The 12,625-nt window shown below is 42.7% G+C and overlaps 1 protein-coding gene across 1 annotated transcript in view; it reads right to left on the bottom strand.

Moving 5' to 3' along the window:
- LRMDA (leucine rich melanocyte differentiation associated) overlaps nt 1-12,625 on the bottom strand; it is a 1,142,706-nt gene that overhangs the window by 630,874 nt on the left and 499,207 nt on the right. The window contains exon 3 of the mRNA XM_065922685.1: nt 11,389-11,457. Within this exon, the coding sequence (XP_065778757.1) occupies nt 11,389-11,457 (69 nt within the window). The remainder of the gene's footprint in view (nt 1-11,388; nt 11,458-12,625) is intronic.

The following is a 12,625-nucleotide window of genomic DNA, read 5'->3' as shown; positions in this document are numbered from 1 at the left end:
CCCTCAGCAGACACCAAAGCTAGTTGTTCAAAATGGTAAAGGTTTTATTGCAACCTTCAAGTTAATAATCCCTCCAAAATGTGTTTCTTGCCTGGAGAAGCAAACAGACATCACCAATCCACTCAGATATAACAAGCCTGCTCCATAAAATAGCTACACAACAGTAAATCGGTGTTTCACTGAGGCATTTCTATATATCAGATCAAATTCTAGACAATTTCAAAAACTACCACTTCCTACCCCTATACAACAAATTTCCCTAGCTCTTCCCCATAATTTTTCATTTAATTAATATTTATGGAGCACCTACTATGCACAAGACACTGCTGAGTGCTACCAGGGACAAGATGTCAACCATAACGGGTTCCTGCACTTAAGGATCCCACAGCAAGGACTGGAGACAAGATGAACACACAAGCTACTATAAGATGGAAAGTGCAAGTATCAAGTTGGAGGAGGGATGGAATGCTGCATAGGAACTCTGAGTACCAATGCTCATTTTCAATTGACGGAAATAGAATGCTTCCTGGAGGAGCTGTTCTTTGAGTTAGACCTTGGGAAGGAGCAGAAACTAGACATGTGGGGCCCAAGGAATCTCAGGGCTGCCCAGAATAATGTGAGCCTGGACAGAGACAAGACTGGGTGGAGATGGCATAGGGAAACATTCAGGTCCAGTGTCTGTGTGTAGTGTGAGAAGAACAGACCACTCGAGTTCAAGAAGACCCCTTTCAACCCAAGCCACTTTCTATCCCCATAGCTCTTTGTATTCTTTATAGTTTACATCAGAAATCGCCCCATTTGTTTACATTCCATCACCACCAGCCCTGCCACTAGAACATAAACTCTGTTTTATTCAACTATGCATCCAGAACATTGCTTGGCACTAAGTTATACACTCGATAAACACTGGTTGAAATAATGACCTAATTAATTATGGTGCCACGGAATCCTAGACAGGTACCCTAGACCCAACTTTAGTTTCAGAAGGTGCATGGTTCTCTTTATTCAAACCCTGGCTCTCTGCCTGATTTTCGTGGGGCTGACTTCACCTTTCTTCTGTTCCAGGCAAGTATGGACACACATATGTTAAAGTGTCATATCAGAGACCAGATGCTCTGCGCTCCCTCTCTTCTCCCAGGGGAGGCCACAGGGCTGGAAAACATGAAGAAAGCTGATGAACCACAGTTGTCAGGAGCCCATAAGCCAAATATCACCTTGTCTCACCTTACCCAAAGTCAAGATCTGGCCTTTAAAATGACCCTGAGAGTAACTACATCACACTCACAGCCAGGGTAAGAGAGTAGAGGGCAGTGTCAAGGAATGCCCAGAACAAGAGCTCGCTTCTGGGAAGAGACAAAGTGAAGCGTAACCTCCTAGATTTTATCAACTACCTCTTCCCATGGGCCCAAAGTTTCCACAATGAGAACTCAGGGTAGAGTCCAAGAAAGGAAGCCTGATATTCAAATAAGATGAACACGGATCTTCAGAGGACCTTCACAATTAAAATGAAGAACAGGAAGCCAGTCCCACAAAACACAGAGCTTGAAATGTCTTTTCTTCCCTGGAGATCATTTCTCCAAGGATCTTTAGGATTTATAACACAAATAGTGGTTAGGAGAATCAAACAACAAAGTCCATTACATGTGGGATATGGGCCCCACTACTTGTTGGTTCAGTGAAGTCCAGGGTGGAAAGCCACATCTTTCTAGGGGTCAAATGCAGACACACTCACTCTGGCTCTTTGTGCATAAGGCAGTGGCCAGTCACATAACTGTAACTGGCATCCATACCTGATCAGAGCCTTTAATAACTGGAAGGAACTGCTTCCATGGAATATGGTTTTAGAACCACAAGGATAATTGAGACAGAATGCTAAGCCAGCGTGATTTTGGGGGGATCCAACTAAAAAGCCTAATCATGGCTAATTCACGGTTTGCGGCCACCCTGGGATTTCATGCAGAGCGTTGGTTTCACTAAGGTAATTGGTGCTATTGAAACAAGCCAGTGCTTTGCAGTTCACTGCTTCCCTCCTCGCCTCTGGGCACGGAGAGGATCAATATTTGTTAGGATTGCTTCTTGTTCCAACAATGTAAGATTTACAATACTAGCTGGGATTCTCACTTTGTCTTCACACAACTCATCAGTGGAACCCAATTACTAACCTCAGACAAACAACATTAACATGAGCCTCTATGCTGCTTTATTGCCCTTCATCCAAGTCTCATTTCAGGGTCTTCAGGCAGTGCCACTATAACAGATACTACACTTTAAAGTGTGCTCCAAGGAATAAATTCTCAGTCTTTCATTACTCGTACCTTGATTTACTTCATATCATCTCGCCGCTATAGACAAAGATAACACACTGTAAATTACAGCCATCCTGTCTCGTAGTTTCAGAGGTAGGGGGACGGCAGGGAGGAAGGCTTGCTTTGGCTTCACAATTAGCAGTGGACCAGGTGCTATCACTCCGGCACTGGCCACAATCAGCTGGTGTTTATTAGAACCATTTGCAAAGTGTGACTGAGACACAATCCCTTTCCCCACCCTCAACCCTCCCTTTCTGCCAGAGAGCCCATTAAATTAAAAAAACTTCAAAGCAAAATGAAAATATGTTCTCAACTGTTCTTTATCGCATGCTCTCACAGGCTATCAGCTCCTCTCCCGTACAACAGTTCAAGAGGTAACTTCGACAAATTTATTTAGGGAAGAAACCTTTCCAGTATCCAAGGTCCTGTAACTAAACGGCTCCAAGTCCCCCAAACCAAGTGTAATTCTAAGCTGTTTCCTCTTGTCTCCACCTGCAAACCCTGGTCTGAATAAGAGCCCTCTAGCTTTGCCTGGAATTTCAACTAACATGAGTGCCTGGGTAAGGAGAGACCTCAGGAAACAGTCACTGGAAAAAGTCCTTCAAGTTAGCTGTAGCAGTACCCCCTTATTTGTCCTACAATTTCCTCCATCCTCTATCCTATTCCAGTAGCTGATAACTAAGAACATTAGTTTTATGCGACTTGTCAAGCTCAAATGAAAAGAGAGCTAACTTTAATGACACTGCAATTAATCGCCCCAATAGACAGACAGCTAAAAGACAAGATATTGACTTCATTAAGGATAATGTATTATGTCATTAAGTTGGTAGGGTCACCTTGTGTATCATACATGCCTGCTAATATATTGGCATTTTCCTCAAATAAGATAAATTCAGATATGAGTGATAAAGCTGATTAGAAAATGTTTAATCTAAAGAGGCTCCTTTCCTTACACACACACTCTGCAGCCCCAGGTAGGCATGACATCCTAAGAAACTGTTATAGACCCAAGATTATCTCACATACCAGATCCAACTCATTTATAATCTGGTCCTCCCCTCCTTCATTTCTACAGTTTATAGCCTGTCTTCACTGATGGAAGTTGGAGAGCTTTTGGCAACCTGATGGTTCATATGTTTGAGTCGATGGAATGTTGTTTTTAAACCTAGCACCTGTTTTATTTTGAACCTTCACATGCGCAGACAATTCCAATGAAAACAGCCACAGGCCCCTGATGACATGAGGCTTGGGGTTAACCCTGACAGGGCAGACCTCTACAACTATTCAGTTAAGAAGAGGAATTGTAATACAACACAGCTCCCAAATGCATCATACTTTTTCATGAGATAACTTCTCTTCAAGGCTTAGCTAAGGGGAGTTAGTTAGCTTAAATAATTTCTCATTTAGAGTGGAGTACTCACAAATTAAGACACATTTGCTGAAGCTTGTCCTGGCACTTCATTTCACATAAATAAAATTTTTTTAAAAATATTTATCTTGTGAATTAAGCAAAAAATGTAATCATGGTTCAAATGGCTTCTGAAGTTAAGGAATTCCCATGGAGAATATATTGGTAACTGGTTCCATGAAACACATATTTTGAGGGTGTTAGGACTTCCCCCTACCCCTGCTGGCCCTTATGAAGATTTTATAACATTTCATTTAATCCAAGTAAAATCCTTCTTTTTAATTGTGGGGGTTTAGTTCATAAACAACATTTGGAGGAGAGAAAACCAAAATAAAGATTATTCTGCAATGCTAATTACTACAAAAATTACTGAAATGGGGGGGCTGAGTAAATATAAGATACATATATATGAACATACAAATTAGATGGAAGCTTGAATGTACATACAGGCTCACACACAGACCATGTTTGGCTATAATACTGAATCTTCAGATCATACCAGAAAGGGATTACAGTGAACCCCCACCCCCACCCCTCCGAATTTCCCCATTTCAAACATGAGCACATGGCGTGCTGGAGAAGGGAGGGAGTTTCTCCTCATCCACACAGGGAGCTAGCAGGAAACTATCACCCAGGCCCGATGATTCCCAGTCCACAGGGGCTTCCTCCACACCACTTGCCTCCCCACACATGCATACACATTTTTAAATCAACTTTTCTCATCCACAGATAGAACTTTCTAGAATGTGTCTTTCTTACTGGGATAAAAAATACAGAACCCAGTACACTGGCTGCCTTACAAAACAAAGATGATTTTAAAAAACAGGAGACACCCTACCCATCTTAACCAGGCGGATGACCTAAAACTCATCACCTTCTCACCCTTAATCAGTCTTTTTCACAAAATTGAATTAAAGGAGGCAATACACTAGGGTCAAACAAAACATCTGATTTGGTGTCCCCCCTACAGCACCACAGGCACACCCAGCCCACATTTTGCCTTTTTGCTGTTACTGTGGACATTAAAATCACTCACTTGATTTTCCAAACCTTGGAGAGAAGGGCAGGATTGACGGCAGCGGGAAGCATCTCAGTAGCCTGTGGACAGCGTCCTCCCAGTGGTGTGAGGAGGTCTTCCTGCCACTCCCTCTCCAAACTCACCACTCATTACCAACACCTGCAGCCCTTCGTGCCAAGCCATCCCTTTTAACCCGAACCCTCATCTTTTCTATTATTTCCATTAAGGTTGTCAAAACCAGAAGTTTGGGAACCTTTCTCAGTGACCTTGGCATTTCTTTGCAAGCTTAACGTATTGGCATTTTTTTTTCTCTGACTGCATCTCTTCTCATTTGTCATGATTATTGCTGAATTTTTCAACTGTCATTCCCAAACGTAAATCAATGGTTGTCTACTTCCCCTTTGTCATATCTGCACGGCAAACAGCCTTTCCCTTCTAAATGAAGCTTCCTCCCTTTCCATCCATTAAAAGGGGCCTGTCTGCAGGAGAAGTCAATCCTTTGTTAGGTCATTGCATTTATCACGCTTCCAATCAGTGCCTGACACACTTATTCAGCCAGGTCTTCAACCACACAATCATTGTTCATCTGGGGGCTGTGCTGTAATTTATTTATGCATGGGGTTTTTCCTATCCATCTTGGGCAGTTTCAAATATTTCACCCCTGCCCTTCCCTTCCTCAGAACTCTCCATGCTTGGAGGGAATTTGGGGGGTGAAAGGAGGGGGCACAGTGATGTGGGTGTAGGGGAGGGGCGAGAAAAGGAAAGAATGAGCAGCTTTGTTTCTGTGCGAGTGACTGCAAGTAAGTTCCTTCTCTGAGAATCTCAGAGTGAACCGAGAGGGACACTGCACCGGGGTGTGGAGCCCTAAACACAGAGCACCTCTTAAGCCAGGAGACCCTCGAGCCATGAAAAGTACTCATAAGGCACAATTTCTGTGACGGACTAAATGCGCGTACAGGCCCATCATGTTCAGTAAAGCCTCTTTATAAGCATGCTGGCACCAATCGTCATATAGAACTCTCGAAAAGGAAAAGCGTTCTAAAAGGGAAAGGGAGCCGCTCACTTTCTGAGAATGTGCCCCTCCTCCAGGTGGCTGCCTAGCTGGAAACAAGCCAGGATGTGTTGCCAGGAAATTCCCAAGTGAACACGGGATGGATCCCAACACCATTAGAGGGTGCTGACGGAGGCCCCCATGGAGCTGGTCAACAGTCCTGGGACCCTGCACGTTGAGCAGGTTTCCCTTCCCCACCTGCCACAGACTAACCTCTGATGCCTCCACCGCCTGCTTCGAGGTGCTTGTTACCACCCAGGTGTCTGCATGGTTGGAAGGAAAATATTTAAACAGAAGAGATTCAGGCCTTCTACTTCCCTGTACTGTCAGCATGAGGCACTATTCCAAGATCTCCTACAGATATCAAAATCTGAAGATGCTCAAGTCCCTTATAAAAAATGGCCTAGTATATAGGTTGCACCCCCTCAGATCTGTGGAAGCCATGGAAACCCATAGCTTTCAGTTCAAGTTCAGAAAAGGGACTCCTCCAAAGGTAGCCAGGGTCCTACTGGCTACTCAGGCCCCTCCTGGCCTTTCCTCTCTCCCATAAAGGCATTTCAGTGCCTGCATAAAATCTGTCTCCCTCCTTTTACCAGAAAAAAAAAAAAGAGTCCTTAAAAACTAATGGGTTCATACAAAGGAAACAGCTAAGGGTGAAAGAGTACTCTCAGGTATTTAATGAGCATAATGATGAATGTTTATGCCATAATGAATTAATGATAAAGCCACTCATCCTTATGTCATTCCTTAGATCAGTAAGTAATAGTTTTCTCCACTCCTGGACCCACAAACCTAGACTTCACAGATGCAGAAATTAAGGTCCACTACCGTTCTATAGCTTGCCTAAGGCCACAGAACTAACAGAGAAGACTGGGGTTCTTGATCCTCCAATCATTAACTCTAAGGGGAACCCTGAGAATGCTCCTGATGTGATTATGTTTGATATTATTCTTAGGGCTTTTGTTCACAGTTGTGCAGTCTATTACCTGCACAGCTGGACATAACAACCCTATATGAGGGGATAGGAAAAGGAGAAGCAGGTGTTTTACAATAACCCTTTTACAGGCAAAAACTTCTCTAGGCAAAGCCTATACAACAGGGTACACCTACAGGAACCTACAAAGATGTCTCCAGAAAGAATATAAAGGCACCCCAAAATACCAAAATCACTACATTCTCCTCACCTTGCCTCACACCTTCCCACTCATCTCACCAATCCTCCATACAACTTGTAAAGCTATTTCTATGTAGTAATAGTGGGCCCAGGCACTATTCTAGCAGATGCATGACCAGAAAAAAATTATTGCTTAATCTACATGATGGCCCTAGAGCATTTTACAGAGGCCAATAGTGCACTCTGGAACTTCTATGACATCGATTACTGTCAGGAAACAACCATGGGCTGGCTCCACTTCTCTTAACAAAGATTGTCTTATTTTGTTTTCATGCAGACATTACAACACAGCCATCATTGTTTTTGGAATATGTTCTTGTTCTCAAAGTCCTCATTCCAGTACAGTTGTAAGTATTCAAAGCAAGTCTTGAGCAAATTCCCTACTAGTGATGCATCAGAATCGATTTAGATGGTTGAACATGGAGTGACAAGTTGAGGGATGAAGAGTCTGGTGAATCTCATTGACCGATCTCTTCCAGCATCCTCCTATGACATTCCAGTAGCCTGGCTCTCCTTTGAGCCTGATCACTTTGTTTGAAGGTGATGAGGCGGGATGGTGACAGCTAAGATAAGGTTCCCATCCACAACTTCCTTCAATTCAGACCCACTGTCAGAAATGATAGTGTCTGGAAAGCCATGTGTTGAAAGTACCTGTGATTATTTCAGAATGGGTTAGAAGTAAAGTATCTGCAAGCATCTTGAGTCATTTGAAAAGGAGTCTATGCCTGGATAATTCCATAGAATTAATGCTGATCCTTGATAAAGATTTTGGTCAAGTAACTTCCACGAATACCATTTTCAGTACATTGTGCCAAGTATCTTGATACTATCCTTCACAATTATAATCCATTCTAGACACCCAAATGTAACTTCTGGTCACTTCCAAAAAATTAACAAAAAGTACTGTATTTAGTATAGGCAAGAGAAAATAATGACTATCTTTTGGAATAAACAACATGAATTTTTAAGTTTTTTTGTTGGGCAGATGATTTCCTCAGGCTAGTTGCTTAGAACATATTGGTCCCTATCGAGTTGTTTTCTGGTCATCCTTTCTATTACAGCCAACTGGAAAGAGAAACCAAGACTTCCTATCTGCTGTTGTACAGTTTGATCTTTCAGGTCACGCAGAACTCAGAATGCTTTATTTCAAAATCATTTGGCAAATGAGCATCCATATTTATTAGTGTTCCAGGTTTACAGGCAAGTATAGTCACAGGGACATCCTACATGCACACACATAATCAAGCTTGGACATGATAACCCAAAGAAGCCCATTATTGGTACAATTTCTAGTGATTGGTTATTGAGATGGTTCAGAATCTCCCAGTTCTCACAATCACAGCTAAATCAACTTCATGAGCCTGTGTTTTGTTGTTAATTGTGCAGTCTGTGTGTGGCTAAGGTCTCAGAGTTTCTGTGGCCACAGTTTCAACGTGGTAAGGTAAAGAAACCACCAGATAAAGCACAATGGATTTTGGTTGCAGACTCCTAAATTAATAAACATCGGTACCCTGAATGTAGTTGCATGGCTGACAAAGGCAGATCCAAGGACAGGAATGCCCCCTTAGGAGAATCAGGTGGCTCAGTAATGCTGATGAGAAAGGATATTAAGAGCGCCAGATAGCCTTGAAGTTCTTCTCTGTTAAAGACTCTCATTGAGGTGCAAGCATTCTTGGGTGAATTTCCTTGAGAAGAGGCTGAAGGAAGAAAATAGTGCAGATTCTGGTTTCACATGTTTCTCTTCCATTCACATGTTTGCCTTATAAGAACAATTGGGATTCTCAAAAGTATTTTGGCAATTCTGTCTACAGTTGGGGAACCAGGATATCTACCATCATTTTAGATGGTACCCTAGCTGATAGCTGAGAAATCTGGGTCTCCATGAGGCTACAGACATTCCTAGAGCAATGGAGATTCTGAAATGATGGTCCTTAACAGGAAATGCCATTCAATTTGTGGAAACAACTTAGATACATTAATGGTTATTTATAAGTCTGGGCAAGGTCAAATTTGGCACCTTCATCTAATGTCCACTTACTGCAGAACTTTTCTGAGCTATGAATCCAGGAGTAGGACCATTAGGTCATAAAGGACATATATTTGTTTTTACCAGTATTTCCAGATTTCTTCAAGTGACTGCATCAGTTTATACTTCCACCAGCAGTGTGCAAAGGTTCCAGTTTCCCCTCATCTCCAAATATGGCACCAAAAAATTCCACAGAATGCTCTCTGAAAGGCCTAAGCTCCAAACTGCAAAAGCCTGCCCTTAATCCATTCTCATTTTACCTACTAAAATTTAAATATCTAAACAGTGATTGATGGTTCTGGTGGGCATGTTTATAAAAGATCTTAGTCTTGAGCAAAGCAGGTGAAAGAACTATTATTAGCTATGCTTAGACTTTATGAACCATCAGAAGCAGAGCATAAATCTACTTGGAGCTCTATGATGTTTTCTTCAGAATAAAAGCCTCTCAGACTACGAAGGAAGTAGAATGACTGACAAAGTCTTCAATGAGCTTCATGGTAGGAATAAAAGGTAACGAGATTTTCCAAGATCTCAAGGTGCAAATTATATTCAGTTATTTTCCAGTAGTATATAAGAATGGTTTTGTATAGTACATGCTACTGATTAGCCTTAATTTTCAACAGGCTCCCAACTCTATCACAGCAGAAATTCAGGAAGGGAGTCTTCAAAAACAAGTAAGGCCTGAGCAAATCCCCAGTAGGTCATTACCTCAGCTACTATACTCAAAAGCAATAAAGCAGAAGTTTAAACAAAACCTAGTGCTCTAAAAGACTTTGGAGAAGCTTCTTGTTATACAGAAATTGAATGGTTATGTAGACAAAGGACCTTTTGATATGAGGCTTAATTTTCCTTGTCTCTGGCTTTGAGATCACATTTCTTTGAACAAAGGAAGGCTACCAAATTGGTAACCCACTTTCAAATAGGAAGGCCATCAGAAGGTTAGTACAGATAAAGGAGAATACCTACTTAACTGCTGGAAGCATATCCCAGGCATACATTAAACAAAGACCCTATAAAACCTCTCTACTCTGCAAATTATTAGCTGTGTGACTTTGGCGAAATTACTCAGCTTCTCTAAGACTCAGTTTCTTCATTTCAAGCATGAAGATAAAGGCTAAGCCACCATGGCGCTGGCAGGTCCCAAAGAGACGAGAGGAGGCCATGGAAAGTACCAAGTGCACAGACCTCATGACAGGGCCAGGCACACGTCTTTACAAACACGAGATGCAGATTTACAGATAAGTTCTACCAACTCAGGCACAAATTTTACTTATTCACACCAACACCCCACACAATAAAATGCTCAGGTATGCATTCATCCCCCACACACAAGCCTGCTGCAACCATATTTGTGCAAAAGGCTTTGTCACCACTTTTCTTTCCTGGTCATACTCACCTTGTGCCATGGTCTAGGGCACTGCCCTGTCCCCTGTGCACCAAGGTCCCTCTGATCATGGATGGTGGTAGAGCTAAACAAGCTCAGACTGCATCCAAAGCTAACTCTTATTGGGCATCACAGAAATTCAGAGAGCTAGAATCACAAGGCTCCTTAGAAAATAATCCCATCTTCTGCCTCTAAAATCCATTTTTTCAAATCGTCACAATCCTTTCCTCAAAGAAAAACTCATCCAGGGACAGTGACATTCATGCAGATATAGGCAACATTGCATCAGTTAGAATGGGGTGGGTCTCCAGAACCCCATTTCTTATTGTCCCCTCCCCCATGTGACCCTAAGATCCTGCCACAAAGCCACTGGGCTCCAGGCAACACCCTTCATTTATATATGGAGGAAGTGGGATCCAAGGCGAAAGGAGTGAATCACCCAGGGCCACACGAGCAGTTTGTGCTGGGGCAAAAGCTAAAACCTAGATCTACAGGCTCAAAAGCTACCACTCTTTCCCCTGAGTTGCCAAAATATAGCCATCTAAATATCAGCATTTATATTAAGCATTAAATCCATTTTACTAAACAGTAACTACCCTCACTGTATATGATACACCAAGCTTTAGATGTCAACTAATTTGACTTACTCTCCCTTTCATTGCCCTTATATCTTGCTTAATAAGACATTTTATTCAGATACTGCTGAGGTAATAAAGGAAGAAGCGTGGTTGCCAAATGTACTGCCATTTTTATTTTTAGCTTCACTGGAGTAAGGGGTTATTTTCTTGTGAAAAGGATGAAATGCAACTGCCGGCCTTTTAAATTGTATCACGCAATCCTGCCTTTGCAAGAGCAATAGATTTCCAGATAACTGCGGCAATCTTCTTGAAGTGTAAAAAAACAACCCCCCCCACCAAAAAAATAGTGACTGCCACACTTCCCAGACCCTACCCAACCTCAATTATAAAGCATCAGCAAGACGGGCTATTTGCACCCAACGCATGAATTTGCTGACACCCACCTCACAAGAAGTAGGAGGCCACACTGCAGGCTCTGCTGCAACCAACACAGTGCAAAGCTCTGGTCCACCCTATGAAGTTAAAAAATACACACGATGACGGTGGTGATGATGATATTACATTTATGAATTGTTATCACATACAGCTGCTGTGTCAAGTGCTTTACATGCATAATCTCATTTAATGTTCACAGTAATCTCATGAGGCAGGTACTGTTATCACTATTTCACAGATGAAACACTGAGGCATACAGAGGGTAAACAACCCACTTAAGGTTACCAATGAGTATGTGGTAGGGGCAAGATTTGAACCCAGGCCTGCTGGGTCCTGGAGCCTGCACTAAGAAGAAGGACACCAGCCCTGCCTTCTAAAGAGCCAGTGCTGATGTCTGCATCTGAGTCCAAATCTACTCCATTGTTTGCACGCTATGTGTCCTTGGGCAAGGAGTTTGACCTTTCTGAGCGTCACTTTCTCGAACTGTAAAATGGAAATGGCATTACCAGCTTGCAGTCTCATTGTGGGGAATGAGTCTTGCTCCTTGGCTGCAAGTCAAGAGGTCCTTCCTTTAACACTTAGGTTACTCAGTGTTAAAAGGCTGAGGACTGAGGGCTACCTCAAATTAATGAAAGAAACTGAGTTCTGGTGCAAGGATCAGTGTACCATAGAAAGTAGGGTAGAAGGAGGGAGGGGAGAGGAGGAGGAAAAAGTTTCGAGAGAAGGTCTCTCGCTATGAGGGTCTCCAAAATACACACAGCACCAGCAGCTGAAGGAGAAGAAAGTCAACCTGCGCCTTCACAGTTTTACACTGGATGATACGATGTACTCACTATATACCTGGAATGTGTATAGTCCCGGCAGTTAAAACAAGGACCAGCGGAAGGAACTTGCGGAGGAATACATCTGGCTCAATCTAAGAACAAACTTCCTGCTTGTCTCAGCTAAACTGGTCTGTGCTATCCCTCGAGCTAGTGAGCTCCCCATCAATGGAGACCCTTGAGAGCAGACAATGAAGAGTTCCATTAAGTTCCATCCATTCCAACCCTGGAGCTCTTTGATTCAAGAATCGAAATCTCAGTGATGTCCATGAAAATCCAACTTGTGACGAGCAGTGTCACTGTGCAGCTTTTAGATCTGCTGTAGCCAGGGTCTGGAGGGGGACACGGGAAGGCTTCTTAAAAATCACACCATGCCAAGCTGGGTGTCACAGGATGGCACGTGCCTTCTGACGTAGAACAATAG

Source organism: Muntiacus reevesi, chromosome 2 (genome assembly GCF_963930625.1).
Source record: "Muntiacus reevesi chromosome 2, mMunRee1.1, whole genome shotgun sequence".
NCBI classification, from domain to species: Eukaryota; Metazoa; Chordata; class Mammalia; order Artiodactyla; family Cervidae; genus Muntiacus; species Muntiacus reevesi.
Note: the sequence above shows the minus strand (reverse complement) of the source record. Positions and strands in the feature narration are given on the sequence as shown.